General features: G+C 63.2%; 1 protein-coding gene across 1 annotated transcript; it reads right to left on the reverse strand.

The window, feature by feature from the left end:
- Positions 1 to 161: 161 nt before the first annotated feature.
- On the reverse strand, positions 162 to 20,263 carry BESB_056740 (uncharacterized protein; the record flags this gene model as incomplete). Its single annotated transcript, XM_029364109.1, has 7 exons — positions 162 to 222; positions 755 to 816; positions 1,274 to 1,399; positions 1,869 to 2,079; positions 2,629 to 4,021; positions 4,383 to 18,379; positions 18,921 to 20,263. 7 exons carry the CDS (start codon positions 20,261 to 20,263, stop codon positions 162 to 164), a joined length of 17,193 nt encoding a protein of 5,730 aa, XP_029220032.1.
- Between the last annotated feature and the right edge of the window lie 2,726 nt (positions 20,264 to 22,989).

The following is a 22,989-nucleotide window of genomic DNA, read 5'->3' on the forward strand; positions in this document are numbered from 1 at the left end:
AATATATGTGTACGCGTAAATACTCGTTCGACTTGTGCACATACAGATCTGGATTGTGGAGCGGAGAGGATAGGAGGCAGGGAGACAGCTGGTGGATCCCATAGGGCCGTCGCCGCCGAGTTTGGGGAGGTCTGCTTTCTTTGGTCCCTCGCCTCAGGCTTTCAGAGAGCTATGCAGATGCCGATCCGGTTGTCGCGCCATTGCCGATAGGGGTTCACGATTCTGCAGACACAAAAAGAAGTATTCAATCGATATCACGGAAGGCCGAAATGCATGCGGCGCTCTCCACCCCTGGAGAGCACATGCATGCGAAAGAGCGGTGGATGTACGAATGCACACTCACTACCTGGCCACCAATGATGTTTACGTTTTTGATGCCGGATTCAATGCAAAGCAGAAACCAGGTCGTCAGTGTCCTTGACACACATAATGGGATACGCTCAGACACGAAGAGCCCTACGCCCTTGCCTGGCTGCTTGCGTGTGTATGGATGCGTTCTTCTCACACGCATGCGTTGTACGAACGCTAATCTCCTTTTTTTTCGTCTCTCCAACCATGTGAAGACATGTGCGGGAACAAATTGAACTGCATACCGCGATTCACATGCGGCCCTACAACTCAATACCTTAAGAATGGCATTGAAGGAGTACGGAATACACGGGCATGACGGAATACATGGGCATGCTTGGATACACATCACACGTACAGAAATGCCAGACTTGTTCGCGCCGCCGCACTGGCGAGGGGAGCCTACCTCAGAATTCTCGGCGTTTCACTGCCCGCGTCTAGCACGCGGTAAATATGGAATTTCTCACCCTGCGAAGACCAAGAGCAGTTTCAACAGCGTCGAAAGAGAACACTTTTCTTTGAGCGCGCACACAAATACAAAACACAAGCCGTTGAGCCACATCGTGCATCAAGCACGAGTAAAATAATAGATCCAAACCGGATCTAGCTGTCAGAGTCTCGCTGCATGCGTTTCCATCAAGATACGTGTACGTGCGCATCGTCGAAGAAGTATGTGCTACGACGTTTCTCATGCGCCCCTCTTCGGTCTACGATACCCACGTATGATACGAGACCATTCAAGAGCACCCATTCGCACAGATAAATACACATATATTTATATATAAATATACGCATGCATATGACATGCATGTCGAACTCCTGCCTTCACCTACTCGAATGACCTCGCCAGAACTACATTAGCTACATATACATATATATATATATATATATATATATATATATATAGTGCTTGGGGAACGCGTACATGCTGTTGCGCAAACTGCCACTCCTTGTGGGAGACCTCGAAGAACGACTTGGTTTGCGTGCCCGTGGCCTTCACTTCGACGTAGAGCGTTTCCGGCGGCGCTGAACTCCCTATTGCCCCGTATTTCTGTGGAAACCAAGATCAAGGGAAACCCGAGAAAAGGATTGTCAAACAACAACATGCAGACCCGCGCATACACGGTTCTGTCCGTGACTGCGGCAGAATGCGACGACGAGAAGGCGAGATGTGACCCAAACTCGCCAACGTGGCCCCCGCGCACCGGTCGCGGCCGGATCGACTCCCCACACACAGTCTCCACGCAAGGCGATGCGCCCGCGTCCTCCACGCTTCGCAACGCTTTCAAATAGCAAAACCAATCTCACGCAACGCAAAGACCTGCGCGCCGGAGCCTACTCACGCGCCTGCCTCGACTCGCCGAGGGCACTCGCACGCTCCACGCGAGGTGGCAAAACCTGAACCGCGCGCGCGATCTCCCTTGTGTGTTTCCTTCCTCTTTTCGGTCTCTGCTCCCTGGCGCCGATCGTTCTCGGATGCAGCGCACCTCCGCTGGACCTCCGCCGCAGTGGATTCCTACCGTCACGAGAATGTCGTAAGGCGTGCCTTTCTCTTCGTCCTCGTTGACCCACAGCACGCGGCACCTGCCTTCGGCGATTTCGCTCTCAAACTGCTGCGAAAGGAACAAGAAAGCAATCTCTTCGCCGCGGCGCCCCAGACGGTCCCTGATAGCCGACGGGGCCACGTTCTCCGCCGACAGGCAGCGCGGAGTGCGCATGGCGTGATGGAAGCTGCGCACGGAACACAACACCCAAACGGCCGTCTCATGTGCAACGCCGACGAAGGCTCACGAGTTCGCACCCATAGCAACTCCTGCTGGTTCACCCTAAATCGCTATCGTACTGCCAGCATCGCAGACTCTCCCTGTCTCCATATATATATATATATATATATATATATATATATATATATATATATATATATATATATGAATACATATACATACACATATTTATATGCGTTTATATGTATATATATATATATATATATATATATATATTGCAGCCGACAATAGCGAAAGAACCAGATGCACCCGAGGACGACGAATTCGACTCGTAAGCCGCCCGCGCGTCTTCTGGAAACGGACAGGCACGAGAAAACCATACGCGGATAGAGAGAGGATGCTGACTAGAGTCACATCCAGGCGGAAGCGTGCGGACGCAACACAGGAGCGAAGCGAGCGAGTACCGGGTTTGCGTGTTCCCAGGACAAGACCGACGAAGGGCAAAAACACAAAGAATCGCCCACGCTCACGGATATCTCAGAAAACGCGAACTCACCCTGGGGGCAAGGTAAGGTCCTCCGCAGAAAACGCTCCTAGCTGGACGACGTCGCGGATGCCTCCGTCGTTTTCACACTTGCCGCCTCTGTCTTCTGTCGCATCTCGGTTTTCATCCAGGTTCCCTCCTCTTTCTTGTGCCTTCTCATTGTCGTCGTCAAGGCTGACGACTTCTGCGTCTTCAGCTCCGTCTTGAAGATTTGCGTGGCCTCTCGCGCTCAACTCTGCGGTCATGCCTTCCTTCTCGAAATTGAGGAGGCCGCCAAAGATGTGTGGCACGGTGTGGCGATCCATGTCGGTGATGCCAAATCTTTCTCCAGAGTCGTCTTCGAATCCATCGTTTGGTCGTCGTTCTTCCTCCTCCGGCAGGCCCTTTCGTTGGGGTGCTCGCGCTCCGAGTGACTCCCCCTCTTCGCTCTCCGGCTGAAGGGAACTGTCGATCTCGTCTTCCGGCTCTCCTTGCTCTTCTTCGTCTCCGATCTGAGCTTCCCCTTCCTTTCGAGTCCTTTGGCACGACGAGACTTTTGACCTTCTGTCCCTTCGGCCGCCTTCAGCCGTCGTTTCATCCTCCTCGCTCTCGGCAAAACCTTCCAGAGGCCCTGAGTCTGCCCCACTCTCTTCTTCCAGCGGCGCGCGGCCGCTCTCTGGAGCGGACTGTCCTCCGCTCTTTCCCTCGCTCCCTCGCTTCTGGTGTATCCAGCCCGCGTACTCGAGTTGGTCTTCTTCCTTCAGGGCCTCCTGAACCCAAGCGTCCTGCCACAGAAGACGCGCGCTTTCGCTCTCCTCTCTGGCATCCCCTTCTTCATCGCCCGTGCAGAGCTTATACATCGCGACGAAGTCGAGCCCGGACTCGCCTTCCTGCCCTTCTTTGCTCGTTCTGAGCGCAGTTCCGCTCTCACCCCTCGCATCGGCGGCCGCTTCTTCAGCTGGCGCCTCGCGCGCGCGCCGCTCGCCTGCGACAGGCGGAAGGCCCTGAGAAACGAAGACGCGGTTCAGCTCATTGCCGAGGGCGGCGAGCAGACGCTCGCCTCCAGCAGGGTCATCCGGGGTTGCGGCGCGCTTGCGGCGCCCGCCCTTTCCCTCGAGTTGCTTCGACAGGAGACACTGCAGCTGAACGGTGTAGCAGAGGTGCAAGAAGGTCGCGAGGCTCTTGAGCGCTTCGCCGGAGGGCGCGAACAAACGGGAGAACTCCTCGAAAAACCCTGGAGGAAGCGCGACGAAGCGCAGCAGGAACGGGGGCGGCGGCCCTCTATGAGACAGAGACGGCGCCGGCGATGCGGAAGAATTGGCATGAGCTGCGGACGCGGTAAGCTGCGGACGCGCAGGGGGCTGCTGCCCCCGGCGGGTGACGCGGCCGCCCTCGCGCTGGTATAACCACTGGAGGTGCTCAGAATCTGAAATCGTGAGAAGGAGAGACAGCGGCGCTCCACCAGGCTCTTCAGACGAGTCCACCAACGCTTCGTCTTGGCAGTTCATCTCCGCGTCCTCTTCAAACCCTCCACGGTTTTTTTTCCTCCATGGAGGCATCCTTCGAAGCCGCGTCCCTCGCGCATCTCGGCTCCAACCCTAGAAGGAGCGCGTCTCTTCGCTGAAGGCCCCCAGAGACGTCCGTGCCTCTGTGAAGGAAGCGTTGACCAAGGTCGCTCGCGGCGTAAATCCTGAGGTTGCGGAGCCGACTAAAGATGACGCCCCGCGGTGGGATGCTGTCTCTCCCGCCCTCCGCTCCAGTCTCAGCCTCGAGCCCTTCTTCCCCACCTAGCCGCGCTGAATCTGCGCATGCAGCCGCGTCGAAACCTCCTTTTTTTGCTCGTTTTTCAACGTGGGTCTCTGCGGTTAGGAAACGGTACACGCCGGGCTCTCGAGCGAGGAGATACCGCCGCGCACATGGGAGCAAGGCGCAACAGACGAGGCGCTTCAGCGAAGCGGAAAAGAAGAGCGGCATCGCGGAGAGAGGCAGCGGCGGCGAGAAGAGACGCCCCAAAGAAACCGACGCGAGGCCCCCAGACGCGTCAGCGCCAGAGGACGACTGCGCGAGCGGAGACACTCCACCGGCAGGCAGAGACGCCAAAAAAGACGCGCAAGACGTACGCGACGCCGAGGGAAGAGAGAGAGCTGCCCTCGAGGCTCGCGAAGAAGCTCTCGTCTCCCGTGCATCCGCCGACACAACCGAACTGGCGCAGGGCGGAGGAAGGGGGTTAGCACCCAGAAGGGAGGCGAAGAGAGATGCTGCCGGCAGCGCGGAAGATACCTGCAGAATGCACTCCTCGTGGAACGCCTGCGCGGCAAAGGCCTCTCGCAGGAAGCGCGTCCAGACTCGGCGGAGCGAAACTGAGCGAAGAACTCGGCTTTCGTCCGCTCCAGCAGCTGGCGACGCTGAGGGCGACTGAGCCATCAAAAAGGGATTGGAAAAGATGGAATCCGCTCTCTGGTTGCGCGCAGGTCCGTCCTCGGGGAAGAGGCGTGAGAGGCCCTGCAGCAGTTCCAGCAGGCCCAGCGCCGCGTCGGCGTTCACGGCCGCCTCGAGAAGGCCCCCAGAAGAAGACAGAGAATTGGATCCGAGAGGCGAACGCGACGCGGTCGAGCGTGAGACGCACACACGTGCCCGCCTGCACGCTTCTCGCTCGACAGCCTGCTCCACCGTCACATCCGCCTCAGGCAGCCACGCGAGACGAGAGCGAAGGCGGAGGAGAGCCGATGCGGGCGGACGGCGAGCGCTTGCAGTTCCCGCTCCTCCAGGGGAGGGGCTTTCCGAGAACTCGCCAGATGAACGAGACGAAAACAACGACGCAAAAGTCTTCCAGATATTTACATCGTGACCCGAGGCGAGAAGCGACAATCCATCTTGAGGCGCCGCCCAGCGAATGCCTCGCTGCAGGACCTCCTCCTCTCGCGCAGGACGTCTCTGCCTCTCCCCCCTCGCTGGCGTCTCCGCTGCTTCGTAAAATTCGTGGCTGTCGCCTCGTCGCCCGTATCGGCTTTCGCGCTCGAGGTGCTCGCCGTCGCCGCCGGAGGCGCAAGAGACAGGTGTCTCCACGCTTAAGATTGTGAGGCGCGGGGCGGGGAGGCACGTGGGGACGACGGGCAAGTCCCAGAGGAGCGACCTGAGTTTTCGCAGGATCTCTTCTTTCTCTTCTTGCCGTTGCCTGGCCTCTAGGGCGTCCACCGCGCCCTCGCTCTGGCGCGTCGCCTCGCTCGACCGGCGCAGCTCCGTCGAGTCGCTTTTACCGAAGTTATCTTCTTCGCTCTGCTCGTGAGGCGACGCCCCAGCCCCGGCCTGCAGGAATTTGTGACTTTTTCCTTCCGCAGCGCAGATAATCTCCGGAGCGCTGCTCGGCTTGTCGCTTGGCGGTCGGGACACGCGACGGCGGGCGGCGAGCGCCTCTACTCGCCTGCCTGATGAGGCTCTCTTTTCTCTCTCGTGGAGCAGCTCGCAAGCAAAGTACAGCAGCAGCAGGATCGCTTGCGTCGCCTGACTCTCCGGCGACCACCGCCGCAGATCAGGTCGGATGCACGCCGCCGAGAGAGGCGGGGATTCTGAAGGACGAGCGGAAGACTGGGAGGACGACAAAACACCCGACGGCGTCTGGGCGCAGCTGCCTTTCTTCTCCCTCCTCAAGATCCGCGGTTTTTTCTTCCCCCGAAGTCCTTCTGCCTCCGCCCTTCCCGCAGACGCGCTTCGCTCTCCCTCCTCGCCGTCTTTCCTCTCTTCGCGGTCAGTTCTGCCGTCGCCCTCGTCGCCCCCTGTGAGACGCAGCAGGGCGTCCAAACAGAGCGCGAGCGACGGGCCTGTAGGCATCCCCGCAACATCGACTAGAAGATTCCTCACTTCTCTCACCCTGGGCTCTCCCTCCTTGCTTTCGTCGCCCCTCAGGAGGGAGGGCAGCGGCGCCACCGCAGCGGAGGCCGCGAACGACGTCGCGGCGCGAGCGGCATGATACGTACACTCCGCGATGCAGTCAATCTTCAGAGCGAGGACTACCCTTTCTTCAGGGCTTGAGGCGCTCGAGGCGTCGCGCGAAGCCACGCTTCCGGCGGTGAGCGATCCGGCGGTGAGCGATCCGGCGGCGCGGCGCGTGCGGCCTCGCGGGTGCGCCGCCTCAGCCTGAAGCGCCTCCCGGCGAGCCTCGCTCACGTGCAGCAGGGTCTTCGTGAGAAACGCGAGGAACGAGGAAGACGCAAAGAAGTCCTCAGCCACCCCAGGCGGAGTCGCCCAAAACACATCGCCCACGGAGACCCAATGGAGACAGCTTGACGCCTCCGCCCCCTCGCCCGCGCCCCCTGCGGCTGCAGCGGCGGAGAGACGACTTTGCGCAGGAGTCGCAGAGGTCGCAGAGGCCAGCTGGACGGCTTGGGAAGGGAACGGAAAGAGAGTCGGCGACCGCTGCGCGCCATCTGGGTTCAAACATGATCGCAAGAACGTCAGAAGCCGCGGTGCGTCCTCGCGGGAGGCACCGCCGCCTCGCCTGCTTGTCCATGAAGAGGCGGCGAGAGCGACTGCAGCGCGTGCGTCTTGGCCGTCGTCGGGTGTCGCATCGCGACGCCGACGTCCTGCGTTTTCCTGTCCCTGAATATACGGTGAAGGCGCTGAGCGGGGCACGCCTCTCTGGAGGTGTGCCGCCTCAGCTAGGAAGAAAAGGAGACGCGAAACGTAGTCGAGGACCGTGAAGCACGCCCAGCAAACGCAGAACCCCGCACACCCTTCGGCGAGAGGCGGTACAGTCTCCTTGGCGGTCAACGGGGTTGCAGGCGAATGGGGCGACGCAGGGGACGAGGGTAACGGCGCCTGGCAGCAGGCAAAAGGATTCCTCTTATCCTTCGCACGCTGGGTACCTGGGTCGAGAGCGCATGCGAGGCGCCGAGGCCGCACTGAGCAGCCCGCCTGGTGCAAAGCGCGCTCGCGCAGTGCGTATAGCGCAAAAGGCACAGCCAACACGTCCTCAGGAGAGGATGCAGAAGGCGAATGCGGAGTGCCTCCACACAGCGGACGCCCAGGAGAGCCCGCGAGCCTCTGCGAGCACCCCGCCCCCTCGCCGCACTGCAGGCCGCGGACGTGCCACAGAGCGAGGGTAGGGAGCGAAGGACGAAGCGACAAACGTCTGTCAGACTCCTCAGGGCCGGACGCGTCTCTCCAGCCGCGTTGCGGCCCTGACTTGCCTTCGTCTCGCTCTCCGTCGATCCCCAGCTCGGGGGCTCTCTCCCATCCGGGCCTCATCAGCTCGCACTCGGCGAACTCGTCGCCGCACGAGGAAGACTGCTGACACGCGGCCAAAACGCCCGACGTGGAGGCAGCCTCCGCGGCGGTCTCCTCGCCCAGCTGGCAACACGAGAGACACCTGCCAAGCGCCTGTAAGAGCGCCAGGGCTCCACCGACGCTCGGGCGCGTCCCCACGCCGAGGAGGCAGAGGGGACTGCGGCTCGCAGCGGAAGGCGACACCGGCGAGACGGGCGAAAGAAGGACGTTCGAAGCCCGGTCTAACCCACGAGGGATAGATGAGCCGTCAAGACTCTCTCCCAAGACACAGTTCGCCTTTTGGGCGGTCTGCGCACCGCCGCCCTCGCCAGGCTGCGCCGCGTCCTCTCCCCCCGTGGCTGCCTGACTCTGGCTGGCCTCGCTCTGCCTCCTGTCGCCTCGCTCTCCCTCGCGCAGTTCCTCTTTTCCCGTCGCTCCCGCCCAAAGCTGCCAAGCCCGAGGATCCAGGAACCGGACAAGGTGTCCGTACACCGCGAGCACGGCGTGAGACGGCGCTTGGAGCGCGACCGGGGCGGCGAGGCCGGTGTAGATCCATCTGAGGCGGCCATCATCGCCTGGCTCGCTCTCGTCCTCGCCTCTCTGTTCGCTGTCTTCCGCGCCACCGAGGCAGAAACGCGCAGCCGGGAGTCGCTTCCTGTGCTCTCTGCCGTCGTTGTCCTCAGGGCCCGCACGCCCCAACGCAGCCTCAGCGGCAGATGAGGCCGGCGAGGGCGACCGCGACGCCGACGCCGAAGGAGACAGCGCGGCAGCGCCGCGCCGCGAAGGCGAGTCGGGAGCTGACCGACCTCTCTTGCGCCTGCGCGAAGAACTCGACGGAGACGCTAGGGCGCCGCGAGATGCCGCTGCGGACGGCGGATGCGCACGCAGCTTCTTTGAGTGGGACGAAAGAGCTGCCGTGGCGCCTCGCTCCGGCGACGCCCGCCGGCATCCTCTCCGCCGCTTGCGCGCGCTCTTCTCGCCCTCCCTCAGAAGGGGCTTCGCGTCGTCGTTGTCGTCGTCCGCGCTTGACGCGGAACTCTCTGTGTCCTCTGCGTCGCTCGACAGCTCACCATCGACGTCCACGACGACGGTGACGGAGGGCAGCGCCGGTTCGTCTTCCTCGCGCTTCTCAGAACGCGTCGCGCCGGGGTCGCATGCGGAGACCGTATCGGTCCTCCCCTCGCTGGGTCTCCCCCGGCGCCCTCCCCTCGCCCCCGCCTGTCTCCTCGCCCTGGCCAGCTCGTGGGCCTCGCTCGCCCGGACGACCTCGCACGCCGGCAGCCAGCGGCGCGTGCGAAGCTGCAGCAGGAAGCAGGAGGGGATCGCCGAAGGTATCGAGGAGGAACCTGCGGCCAACGCCGAAGAGACCCCTGGCGCGTCGGTGCACCCCTCTGGCTCCGCCGGCACGCCGCTACACTCCGCACCCAGGAACGGCCTGACGCGAGTCGCCCAGCTGCGCCTGACGATCTCCGAGAGGACGAGCGCTCGCTCCCGCTCTTCCTCCGCGTCAGACAGCGCGTCACAGATCATATCGAAGTCTATAGATACGAAATCTACGATGCGCAGGGAGGGCGCAGAGCCGCCTTTGCCGGGCTCGCGTGGCACCTTGTTCTGCGGCGCATTGGCGGTCGCCACGTGAGTTGCGCCTCCGCCCTGCTGCGCCTTTCCCTCCTCGTCTTGGAGAGCCTTTTCCTTGTTGTCGGCGGCGCCCTGCGCGTCCTCCATGGCGGCCTCGAGACCCTCCCCCACGACGGCGGCGTCTGACGACTTCGGCTCCGGTCGCGTGTCTCTGTCGGCCCTGTCGCCGCACCGAGCGGCCAGCATTGCCAACCACTCTTGTTGGGATCGACTGCCCGCGACGCAGTCCAGAAGGTGCTTCAAGGATGCGGCGCTCCCTCTCTCCCTCTCAGATCCCTTCTGGCTTCGGACCACAGTCTCCGCCGGCGGAGCGCCACGAGAGGGCGAGGAGAGCGAAGAAACAGAGACGGTAGGCTGCTTGGACGGCAGGAGGCGTTGGTCTTCTATTTGAAGGAGCCGAAGGCGAACGGCAGCCCCGCGCGTCCCCTGCCTTTCCTCCTTGCCTCGTTTCTCACGCTTCTTTCTCTGCTTCTTCTCACTCACTCTCGGCTCCTCCGCGCCGCGAGAGGTGGCTGGCGAGGCGCTTTGCGAGACAAAGGAGAGTTCGTAGACGACAGTTTGAACCGGGAGGACGTTTGTCAGCCCCAGCAGCGAGAAGAACGCCACCCACGCCTCGAGAGGGGCGAACTCAAAGTACCGCGGAGACAGCTCGAGTGCATGCGGCCGGCCGAGCAGGCTCTGCAGGACGTGTTTCTTGCCGTCACCCGACTCTCTGTCAGAGTGTCTGGCGCCCTCTCTGGCCTGATCCGCGGTCTCCCGCAAATCTGCCCCAGCCGCGAGAACGCATGCGGGCAGGCGGACCCGCCAGTCGCCAAGGGCTACGCGTTGCCCAGCGGCGGTTAAAATTTGCAATTGTCTCCACAGTTGACCGGATCGCGCGCCGCCGACATCGCTCTCTCCTTCGCCATCTTCATCGTCTGGCAAGAAAGGCCGGTCCCTTCTTCGCGCGGTGCCTGCCAAGCCGTCGTCCCACTCCCTCGGCATCCTTCCCCTGCGGCTGGGCCTCCTCAGCCGCCCGCCCTCGCGCCCCTCTCCCTCCTCTCCGCGCCGCCTCGCCACGGCCCTCGCGGCGGCCGCGCCAGCGTCTAACGCCAGCGCGGTGCGGGCCTCCTCTAAGTTCAGCGCCAAGAAGGCGAGGAGAGAAAGCAGCACGCTGTCGGGGAGATCCCGACTCGCGTCTGCATCCAAGAGCAGCGGCAAAACGCGGGAGGAAATGAGCTGCAGAGAACCTGCCTTCTCGAGACCCAGCCGATGCAAACTGCGGAGGACGCGGACGCGCTGGAGCGCCCGAGCGTCGTCCTCCACGGACGTCTCCTCGCCGCCCTGGGTCTCCGTCTGGCTGTCGCCGGGGTCGCCTCCGCTCCCCATGCCTCGCGGCCTCCGGAACGGCTGAAACACTGCGGGAGACAGAATGCGAACCAGCTCCCCGATCTCCCGCTGCGTGCGCTGCAGCTCGACCTCTTCTTCGCCAGCTCTGTCTCCTCCGGTCTCGCCTCGGCCCTGGGCTCGCGCCGGCAAGACCCCGTGGCGCGAAGAGACAGCAGAGACAGGTCCGGAGGAAACGTTGAGGGCGTTGTTGCCCGCAGCAGAGAAGGGAAGACGAGAAGGCGCCCCCGCGGAGACGGGCCGGCGAGCGCTGGCGAAGAGCGCGTCGTCTCCTTCCTCGGCCTCGCCGTCTTCACCCCCCGCCAAGACATAAATCGAGGGGGTCAGCGCGACGTCGCCTCCGCAGCGCACCCCGGGGGCTCCTCTCTGCGGCTTCCGCAGACTCGCCGCGACGCGCAGACCTGACGTAGTCGGCAGAAACGGGATGCCCTTGAGCGCGTCGAACGCGACACGGATCTCTTCCCTGGTGTAATCTCCCGTCTCCGCCAGCTCGTCGAGGAAACACAGAAACAACCCGACCCACGCAGGAGACAGTATCGCACATGCCTCGTCTTCCTCCGCAGGCCTCCAGCTCGCGCCTGACTCCCCGTCTTCGCCTCGAGTCGCCTCAGCCGCGCCAGAAGAGGCGCTGGCCGGCTGCTCGCCTCGGCGGCCCGCCTCCACGGCTGCCTTCGGCAGGCGGAGGTCTTCTGGTCCTTCCGGCGGCGCGCAGGCGACGACTGCCCGCAGGAATTCGACTGCGTCCCAAAGCGAGAAGGCGCGGACGCCGAGTCGCCGCAGGGCTTCCTCGCCCGTCTCGCGACGCGCGGCAGGGTGTACGTAAAAGAGGTTGAGGCGCTGCTGCAGCAGGCGCGGCGACACCAGACGCATCTGCAGAGACCCACACGAGAGCGACCTCTGCCGGCTCTGACCGGCTACGCCATCCGCACCGCTTTCTCCTGCTTCTCGGCCTCCCGAGCACTTCTTCGGCGCGGCGTCGCCTCCTCCTCCTCCCTCTGTTGCTTCCGCGTCCTTCACCCCACCGAGGCCTTTCTTGCCCGCGAAATCGCCGTCGTCGCGCGCGGCCTCGGCCTCCGAAGGCAAGAGCAGCGCCTGCGTGGGCTTCGCCCAGGTGAACGCGAACTCGCGACCGTCTTCCGCTCCTCCTTCTCGCTCGCCTCCGCTCTCTGCCTCCCTGCGTCTCCTCTCACACGCCGTGGGCGCGAACGAGTCCGCGCAGCACAACGCTGGGCGCCGCGGTGCCTTCTCGTGGCGCTGCGAGGCTCCCTCTGCTGGGTCAATGGCCATGATGCACTCCTGCGACCTGAGAAGGCGGAGAATCTCGCGCGCGGGAGGCGCGAAAAAGTCGCTCTCGGCCGCCGCAGCGAAGGGGAGAAAACGCAGAAAGGAGGCCTGCAGCGCAAAGATCCCCGACGCCTTGCAGAAGCGAAGCGCAGCGAGGAACGAGTGGGGTAGAGAAGACCGCAGAAGGAGATTGTAGGCCGACGAAACAACTAGGCTCTCGCGGGACGCGGTCAGGTCAAACGGCGCATGCAAGACGAAGGGCAGCCCAAAGGAACGAATCGGCAGGTAGCAAAACACCGGGCGCGACTCAGGCACCGCCGAGAGACCTTCTGCAGGCGCGGCGGGCGAGGTTGCCGCATTCGCAGCGGAGGCATAGCAAGGAGCCGCGCGAGACTCTACGGCGGGCCCCTGCGGCCTGCCAAAAACGGGCGCCGCAGCCCGCCCACAGGGGAGAAGAGGAAGCGCAATGACGAGCTCAGTTCTCTTCTGTTCGAGATCTTGCTTCGAGTGCGCGTTTTGGCGCGATGCAGCCTGGGACTCGTCGTCCTCATCTTGACGCGGAATCCACAGAGAAAATTCGCGCCGAACAAGAATCCAGTCTTCCGCCCTGCATTCCAACTCGCTGGGCTCGGGGTTGCGTGGACCGAGCGTCTCTCCTCCGCAGGCGGGCGTCGCGCTCTCAACGCCAGGGGTGTCTCCAACTGTCTCCGCCCTAGGCAAAGCGAAGCGCACACTCACCAGCCGCACGCGCTGCACTGTGTGCCTTTCTCCGCCGTTCGTCTCCGAGACAACTGCGTGTCTGTCCGCGTCTTGGGAGGCCGGTGGTGGCTGGCACACCCCCGCGTGCTGATGCTCAGCCGCGTGTCTCGCTCCGCAGGCACCGCGGCCCTTAAGCGCGTTTCCGTTCGCGGCATCTTCTGTTCCTTTTTTCGTCGTGTCTCGCATCCCCCGGGGGTCTATGGGCACGAAGTGCTTCTCCACTATGGAGAGCCGTGGAGGCGACACGAGATGTAGACAGGAACTGAGTCGAGTTAGCTTGCGGAGAAACAACAGTTCCTCCGCGCAGAGGGCGGCGAGGCGCGCGCCCAGTCCCTGCCCAGGCGCGCGCCAGCGCTCCGCGCCCGCGCCTGAAAGCAGCGAGGCCTTCAGTGGCAGCCATACGATGGTGCGCCACGTCGTTCGCAGCGCCGAGGCGCAGGCCGCCAGCGCAGGCGCCGAGGACAAATATGCCGGAGCCGATCCAGACTGCGGACATACGCGGAACCCCGAGGAGGTCGCATGCACACAGGACGCCACATCATCTGGAGACTGCGTGTCTGCGTCTTCGGTCTGGCGGCAGAGGCGCGAGCGCCCCGGCTCGAGGCCGAGCCCGTTCTCTCCTCGATCGAAGCTCGTGGGACCTGCAGTCGATGCGAGAGACGAAGGCGGAAGGCCGAGGGTGCGCTGGGGAGAAGGCGCCGTCAAGGCGACCAAGGTTGCGCGGCGGGACTCTGCGGGGAGAGCGCCGAATCTCCACTTGCCCCCTGGGCCTCCAGCCATCACAAATGCGGAGTACAGCGTGGCGGGCGGGAGGTAGACTGCGAACTCAGCAGGGTCTAGCCAGTGGGGGAGGACGAACCCGAGGCCCGTGGGGTCTGAGGCTTCGAACTTGAAAGAGAAGCCCTGGGAGAATAAGTGCGGTCGATCAGAAATGGCGAACACAGACTTGAAGCCCAAACCAAACTTGCCTATCTTCTTCGCGATCCCGGCGCCTCCGGCTCGTTTCGCTCCGTTTCCGCCTTTCTCTTTCTCGCTCTGACCTGTCGCTGGGGCGCCGCCAGCTGCGCGTGCACCGGTTGCTCCGAGCCCTCCTCTCGCGCCCGCCGCGCCGTCCGCGCCGTTCTCTCGGGAGGCTTTCGTGCTTCTGGCGACGTCGCAGATCGCCCGCACGTCCCGCTCAGTGAACCCGTTTTCGTTGTTGAACGCCGCCAGCCCCTCAAGCGTCACTTCGAAGTGCAGCGCGGGCTGCGCAAGCGACGCAGGCGGCGAGGCAGGCTCGGCGCTTCCCCTCTGTATCGTGCCCGCACTCCGCTGGAGGTCCCCCAGGACGCTGTAATTGTTGTCGTCGGCGTTCTGAATGAGCTCCATTTGAAGGTGCGAATCTGCGGTATAAAGCCCGCGGGACAGGCGGTCCAAAGCGCGCGTGAGTCGCTCTCTCTGTCGCCGCAACACGTCCGCCACCAGCTCGCTCGCTTGCCTACTTCGTCTCTGAGTCTCTCGTTCTTCTTCAGTCAGCGGCGGAGCGTCTGTCGACTCGGAGCCCGTCTCGCCTTCTGATGCCTTCTCGGACGCCGGCAGCTCCAGCCCCACGCCGAACTCCTCTTTTCGAATCGCCTCAATGATCTCACGCTGACGCGAGAACGACGCAGGGCACGCGAGAGACCCCGTCGAGTCAGACGCTGCCTCTGTCTCGCTGGGCAGTAGTCCCCCGTCGCCCCAAGCGACCAAATCGAGCCTAGACGACCCAGAGTCGCCGCCTGGCTCCTCCAACGGAGATACATGGAAGGGCACAGAAGCCCGCAGCGACCCAGCCGCCGCGGCCACTGGAGCCGCTGAAGAAACGCAGGTGTCTCCGACCCCTTCGGCCTGACGTCCTCCGCCTCTCGCCGTCGTCGCCCCGGGAAGAATGAAGAGCGGCCGCGAGAGCAAAAGCTCCTCGTCTTCGTGGGAGCTCGAGCATCGCAGCCGCTCGGCCGGAGGCGCGCTTTGGGTTTCAGACGCAGGCGAGGAAGGCGACGGAGACGCTGAGGAAGAAGCGCCAGGAGGCGACTCGAGGCCGCAAACCGACTCCGAGGGGGCAGGCGCGCCTCGCGGAGGCGACAGCAGAGACGAACGACTCGGCTCCGCCCGGGCGGTCACTGCGCCCGCAGCCTGGCGGGGAGGCGGAGTAGTTGATGAGGTGCCTGACGTCACAAACGAGACCGGACCAGGTGGTGACTCCTCCGCCACGATGCGTCGTCCTTCGGTCGCGGCTGCGTCTCCGCGCGTCTCCAGTGCTGCCTCCTCCCCGCGCGACAGCAGCTGCCACTTCACGTGTCTCTCCAGGAGACTTGGGCTCCCGACCTCGTCTCCTGTCTCTCCATCGCCCCCCCGTGGCTCCGCCAGCACGGCCGCACACAGGACGAATGCGCGCTCAAGCGCCACACATTGGGAAGCAGGCAGAGAGACGAAGTCGCCCTCTCGCGCGCGAGCTGCAGTCGGCGAACCAGAGAACGCGACAGCGCTCCACAACCCACACGACGCAGCAGGCGCAGCCGGCTGCCGCGTCATCGCGGAAGACGCGAGAGATGAACTTGGTGGAAACCAGGCAGCGTATGCCATCCGCTCCATTCCGGCGAGGAAGCGCGCCCTTCCTACGCAGTTCGCGAGAGGCGCGACGACGTCCGCCGTCGCCGTCGGCCAGAAGATCGCAGGCAGGGAGAGGAGGAAGTCAAGCGCGAAGGCCGCAGCGTCGCGCGCATCGCGGTCTCCCTCAGCTTCGCCCTCTGCCTCTCCCGACACCTCTGGAGTCGCGTGCGCGGCTTTCGGTCCCCTCCACTGCGCCTGAAGGCGATGCTGGAAGCTGCTGCCGCCCCCCTCTGAGACGCCACAGGGGCCTCTGGAGGCTGCCGCGAGCACATCCCGACCTGAGCGTTGCGCGCACAGCGAAGAGAGGAACCAGACCGCCGCCTCGCGGCCGCGTCGGGCTTCGAGGCACTCAAAAAACCTGCGCGTGCATGGAGGGAGATCCTCGCCCTCGCTCTCACCCGTCACACCCGCAGAAGACGGCAGGGGCGACCCCAGAGACGACGGGGGCGGGGCGACGGCGCGCGGCAGGCGAGCCAGCGTGTGGAGATCGAGGAGTAGAAAGAAAGACGACGAAGCAAGCGTGCAGGCAGAGTTGTGGGAGGGCGGGTCGCCGCCACCACCCGCGTCCCGGCCGCCCAGAGGAAGGAGCGGCATGTGCAGGTGGCGTCGGATGAACGCGAGCAGCGAGCCGTGGCGCGAGGCGAAGGCTTGTTCCCAGCCCAGGAAGGCATTCAAATCAACTAGTGGGGGCGCCGTTGCGACCAGAAAGGCCACCTGCGCCGGAGACAAACTGCTGACGCGGTCCGATGCGGAGGGCGAGAAAGACTGGGTCATCGGCGGGGGAGAGAGACAGCCGCCCCGCAGCGGCGGAAGGGCAGACGGGAGGCCGAGCGACGCGTCCTCGGCAGGAGAAGACAACGGAGCAACAAGAGAATCCAAGGGGAGAAGACACACGGCCGGCAGAACTGCAGCGCCATGTAGGTCCCGAAGCCTGGCCTGACCCTCGACAGAGAGACGCCAAGTCGCCCTCGGCGCCGCACCGTCATCCAAGTCGTCTGTCTCACTGTCGCTCACTTCCCCCAGAGAGACGGGCGGCAGGCCGAGGGCGCGGCGCCCCGCGGCCGCGAGGCGCTCAGCTTGCTGAAGCGAAGACGGGAACTTGGAAGGGAACGAGGCCAGCGAGGCAGAGCCAGACGAATCAGATACAGTGACGCGAGAGAGGGAGAAGCCTGGGAGATGAAGCCTGTGCAGGAGTCGGTAGACTGAGAAGCGCTCTTTGGGCGGCCGCTCGGCGATCCTGACGGCGGTGTCGAGCGACGGTGCAGACGACGCGGAGGACAACAAAGACGACGAGGCGCCTGTTCGCTGTAGGGCCCTGGCGCTCGTTGGCGTGTGCGAGAAAAGACCAGGGAACGCCTCGGACAGAAAGAACGTAAGAATAGCGATTTCGTCGTCAGTCTTCTGCTTCAATTCCTCTCTTCTTTCCGCATCGGCTTCGGCCTCCTCGCTGACCCCCCACGAGGACGCAGAACGGTCTCCTTCTCCCCTTCCTCGCCGGCCTCGTTTTTTCCCGCCTTGCCGTCCTTCCTCGGAATCGCTCGCGTCCTCACCTTCATCGACTTCAGAGGTATCTGTGCTCCATCGCCTCCTCCATCGCGCATCTTCCTCTGCGGCTTCTTCAGATCTCTCGCCATCGAGCAACGCCCTGCTCACGGCCTGTAGGGCATCCGGCAGAGAGAGAAGTGCCCTCAAGAAGCTCTCCGCACCCGATTTCCTCCCGTCTTCGTGGGCGCTTGACGCCGCGTGGTCGTCTGCTTCCACAGGGGTGTCAACATCCCTCATCTCTTCTCCCTCATATCTGCCTGCCTGCGCCATCCGCTCGGCGACCCTCGATTCCAACGCAGCCAGACACTGCACCATATCCTTGAGGTCTTTAAGAGCCTGGCGTTGCCTCTTCGTGCCTCCTAACCTCCCCTGCATCCCAGGCATTCGTCGCTGAGCGCCCTCTTCATTGCCGGCGTCGGCGCTCAAGAGCCGAGCTGTCGAGCTCGCGGACGCGATCTCGTCTGTCCACAAGAGGCCGCGCTTTCTGTCTTGCCGCAGGCGCTGCACTTCCGCCAGGATCGAAAAGAGGACTTTCTCGCGCTGGGCGTTGCTAGCCAAGGCGAAGGAAAGCAACGGAGAACCCAGCGCGCGGCGCGGCTTCGCCTGCTCGCCCGCGCCCGCGGCTCCCGCAGGCTCAGCCTCCGAGGCGCAATCCCCTTCTTCTTCCGCGGCCTTCTTCGCCTCCTGTCCGCCGCTCTCCGCGGTCTCGGGGCAAGGCCCGATCTGGGCTTGGGCGCGGTCGTCTCCGCGCTCCTCGTCGTCTTCACTCGAGTCTGAAGACGACGACAACGGGCTCAGGTCGTCACGCTCCTTCTTCGCTGCGTTGGGCGTTTCTGTCTCGCCCTCCTCTACGTCCTCTTCTTCATCATCGTCGCTCTCCTCTTTGTCCTGCGCAACCTTCTTCACGTGTTCCACGGTCGAGGGCAGCGGCGGCAGCGAGCCCTGCGCGCGCTGAAAGAATCTCAGGAGGAGCCCGACGGCCGCCCGCAGCGCCGCGTCCGCGACCTCGTCGGGCGTGTAGAGGCGCGCAAAGTGCGCGCGGACGAAGCGCTGAATCGCCGCGAAGGAGAGCTGCTGCTCCCCGGAGGAAAGCGCCACAAACGCGGTTCTGCGGTCTGCGAACGGATTCAAAAATCGAAGCTTGAGCAGCGTCATCAAGGCGAACTGAAGCCGGTCCGCCGAAGACCCCCACAGTACCGCTGCAGTCAGGTGGGAGCAGGGCGGCGCGTGGTTCGGGCAGCTGCACTCGCAGACCGCCAAGTCGACGAAGCGGCAGTTGGAGCTGCAAGGAGACAAACAGCGCCCTAATTAGCTTTGTTATATGGATACATGGCTTTCAGTTGGCTCCACGCCGACAATAGTTGTCATCTTAGGACTAGGCTCTGCCAATGCACTTGACACGGTGCTCATGAAACGCACGTGAAGGAGCGGAAACGCCCTGGATGCGCACGAAGACGAACCATGATGCAGCGACAGAACGACAGACCCGAACGGTGAGACAAAGGGACAGCGAGGCCCCGCGGACACACAGAAGGGCAGGCCAGGCAGCAGAGGGAAAGAATGAGACGAGGGCATGCAGGCGCAGGAGGGCGGCGCGATCCGCCGCACACGTCTACTGAGAGGAGAGCAGTACCCAGCTGCGCAGGCCGGCAAGAGGAACTCTCCAGCGCACCAACCGTCATCGCAGACAGACGTTCTGGGGGACTGGGCACTACAAGAAAATGCGGAGTGAAGAGGCTTCGCTGATTGGCGAAAAAAAATCCGAGGAGACACAGGACTGCGCCACGCACGAAGACATCTCGCGGCCTCCCATCTGCGCCTACCTGTCTGAGTGAACAACCAGAGTCATGTCGTCCTCCTCGGTCTGTCGAATGCCGTCTTCCATCGCTGCGATGCGCTGCGCCTTTGACAGCACTCCGCGGTTCAGAGACTTCCCTACCAGACAACGAAACTCTGGAACGGTACTCCACCTCAGGTCCTCGCACCGAAGCAGCAGCCGACTCTGCTGAATCGCGAGTGCGCGTGCAGCCTCCTGCTCAGCGTTGCCCCCGCCTCCTCCGTCTCTCCTGTCTCCTCGCCCTGTCTCCTCGCCCCGCCCGCGCCCGCTCGGAAGGCCCCTTGCCCCGCGAGGCCGCCTGCGCGCGCCCCGGTCTACGTCGCCATGCCAGCGGGGAGCCGCCGGAGCTCCGCGGTCTGTCCCGCACCGCGGAGGAGATCGCCAGCATGGAGACAGTTCTCGTTTCGCAGCGGGTCGTGCAGGAGGTGACCGCGCACCCGGCGGGGGAGGTGATGCTGACGTGTCCACGTCTTGCTGAGCGCGCCCCTCGTGTAGTTGATCCCCCCTTAATAGAATCTCTTCCTCCTCCTCACTGCTGCTGTCATCTCCTATCACAACAACGACCTCTTCTGGAAGGCGGCGGCCCCCCCACGCTCCTGTGGCGCGCCCGGCACCCGGAGGCCCTTCAGGCCCCAGGGGCCTTGGAGCCCCGCTGCCGCCTGCGACACCGGTCTGAGGCGAGTCCCCGTGGCCTCGCGCCGTTTGCAGGAACGCGGAGACAGCTGAAGAAAGTCCGCTCGCGGGCGGCGGCCGGAGGCGCCTCTGACCGCGCGGGCATCTTTCGCTGCAGAAGGGGGGTGCATGCGAAGGCGCCGACGGCGAGGGAACAGACGAGAATGCCTGAGGGGCCGCCCGGCCTCCCGGGGCGAGGGGACCGTCCAGCCGCGGCGGCGGAGCGCCGGAAGGCGCAGCCGGAGGTGACTCGCCGTGTGTGGAAGGGCCTCGAGCCGCGGCGGTGCCAGCAGAGAGAGGAGGCGAGGGACGGTGCGCTAATGGCGAGGCATGCAGCGCTCCCGACGGAGGCGACGCCCACGACGCGCCTGGGGCACCGAAGGCCCCCTGTCCGGAGCCGGGTGGGGGGGGCGGAGCCCCGCGCTCATGCGCCCAGCCCTGCGCCGGCGGGTGTGCGTAGGCGTGCTGAGAGTGGCGCCAGTTAACTGGAGGGGCGGGGGGAGGAGGCCCCGAAGACGAAAGCGGAGCTGAACGGGCGCCATGGGCGCCGAAGTGGCCGTGCGGAGACGCCGCGGAAGAGGGCGGGAAGCGCGCGAACGGCGGGCGGGGCGGCCGCCCCCCCCCGTAGCCCCCGTGGCCCTGAGGCGGGTTCGACATGCTGGCTCCCGGGAAGACAAGGAAGGAAAGAGTTGCGCAGGGGGTCGGCGAACAGGAAGCGGAAACTCAGAAAGGAGCCTCTGAATCACGACAGCGAAGGCTGCTCGGGGCAGAAAGGAGAGGGAAAGGAGAAGAAGAAACGAGGTGCCTCGAATCGGCCATGTTGGAACGCCACGAGGAGACAGACTATACAGCCGCAGGAACGGTCAGAGAGACTCTCTCCGCAGCCGGGAAGAGCAGGGACTCCCGGGCGAGAAGCCCCCGGCGGTGCCGGGCTCCAAAGGGACAACAACGACGACGGCGCGAAAACTCCGGCGGCCGATGAGAGCCGAAGGGAGAGCCGAAGAGGGAACAGCAACCAAGAGAGAGATGCCACAAAAGAAGTCAGCGGCTCGCCGCCGACACCGACCAGATCATGGAAGCGCCCGTAGGCGTGTAGGTGGGCTGACAAAGGAGACAGGTGAAGTGAGAAGGAAGAAGGAAATCGATTCAGGCTAAAGTTTGGGTCGCGGGTTCGGGTTGCGACTCTTCACAGACTCATTTCTTCGCAACAGGGCGGGGCACAACGTCGTAAAGCTCTCGTCGAAGAGGTTGAGGCGATCCCATCGCCTCCACAAGCTTCCATAAAGAGTCCCTCTTCCTCCGAAGGGTGAAGAGGAGAATTCGCGGAGAATTTACTTCAGGATGTGTCGCAGACTATGCGTTCGCGTCCAATTGCTGTCGAGTCGACCGCGAAGAAGGGCTTCGAATCACGTCTGCCGTTGCGAGGCAAAGGCGCAGCGCATGCGCTCAACCGCGTAAAGAACAGATAAACGACTGAAGCCCCAGACTGTGACCCAAAAGAGACACACTTAGTTGTTTTTCTTATACAAGCTTTTGCTGCTGTACTTCAACTTGTTACCTCTTCATATCTTTGAAGGCTTTTCTGCAACGAGGCCGGGAAACCCATAGAGTCGAGGCGATGCATGGGAGCGCGCGCAAACGAGCCGCAGCGAGCGCGTCTGGCTTCTCGTCGCTGGAAAAGGAAATTTAGGAATCTGCGACTCCCATAGGTCTCGATAGCGTTTCAAGGGCAGCTTGGGGCGCGGCATGTGCTCCTGCAGCCTGGCGCAACCGCTTTTAACTCGCCCTCCACTGCATGCGGGTCCCAGCTAACCCAGCTCAGACCAACGTACCGTGGAGTGTGCAGAACTCGAATGGAATTCTGAATGGATCGCGGACGAAACGCCAGCATCTGGGTCGAAGGTATTCGTGTCTGGCGTGCGCTCGCGGCTCCCACCTTTGTGGCGGAGGGGTCACGAAGAGACACCACGAGGGCGCTAGTTTACTGTGAGCTTCAGCTCAGCACGAGTCTGACTGTAGACAGCTTCGTGTATGAGACGCCAGAGTTCCCCACGTATGACTGGCGGCGCCTCGAGCACGGCAGCTTTCATGGCGTTCTTGCAGAGAGCTGCCCCCCGCCTCGGTGTGAGCGGTATCGACGCACAGGCAGCGAGCCAGAGGGCGCGGCAAGGCGATCGCAGAAGGCTCCGAGAAAGGGCGGAAAGCTGCATCGTCGTGTGCAGCCGAACGCTATGGAGCACGCGTACAAGGCAACGCGATAGACCGTAGAAAGAAGCAGGCTGTGGAGCCTTACTCCAGTGCCATGTGCTCGGAGACGCTGAAACGTGGCGTCTGTGAGATGTCCGCAGATATTTCTTGTACGATACCATCGAAAGCGACCACGCTTGCTGCAGGATGCATTGTGGAGTCCAAAACTGCAGTAAACACGGCTCAGCTATGTGGATTCATGGATTTGGCGCGGGTTCTGCTTGCGACTGAATGTTTGTGCTGATATAGTTTTATCTCTTTACGTTCTCTTGTGATAACCGGAGCTCTGAGACCGTGACACAGGCTGATCCGCAGCAACAACAGCCTGTTCTGAGGAGCTCCGTGCACCAGGCGTGTGTGCGCGTGGCGTCGGTCCTCTCTCGGGCTTTCACCTGCGCCGTACGCTCCCACAGTGTAGACTTATTTTGCCAGTTCTCTTTACCTTTTCTTCATCAGTTTTTTTGTCAGGCTTTTCAGAAGGGGGAGTGCGTGGAAGCGTATTTGGATCACTCGCATGAAGGATGACGCATGTAGCTCCAAGATACAGACTAAGGCGAGGAGGCCGCAGACGAGCGGCCTTTACGTGGTCGTCACCCTTATGTGTGCCGCTGTTAACGGTTCCAGAAGAGCGGAGAGACTCCGCGCCTCCTTCGTGCCTGGCTGCCTGCTGAGAGAAAGATCCTTGTCCGACGGCTCCACTGCGACTCGCTCTGCTACACGCGAACCACCCGTTTAGAGTCGAAAGCAATCAACAACAATAATGTGTCCGCGCCTCCGTGACAACAGCAAAGATGGCGGCACATATCAGCTTATATGCATACCGACACCAGCATTGGAGCCAGCCATCGCCACTCCTCCAGTAGGCGGAGGGCTGTTGCAACCCCTGAAAATGATGGAGCTAAATGAACGAGGCACAGGTGTCCGCGGGAGACGTCATGAGCGAAGACACCAGCCTCCAGACCGATGGCTGACAAGGCGCGTGCGAATTTGCCTCGATTCAATGCGTTTGGCTCACGCTGAGGGAAAAAGGTTGCCGTGGCAGCAGAAATCCCCTACAGGGGATGCAGGAGAGCTGTGAGTGTAACGGGCCTCTTTGCCGTAAGTAGCGGCTAGCCTGGAGGGTCAGGGATTCCTTT

This window comes from Besnoitia besnoiti, chromosome IV, assembly GCF_002563875.1.
Source record: "Besnoitia besnoiti strain Bb-Ger1 chromosome IV, whole genome shotgun sequence".
NCBI lineage: Eukaryota > Apicomplexa > Conoidasida > Eucoccidiorida > Sarcocystidae > Besnoitia > Besnoitia besnoiti.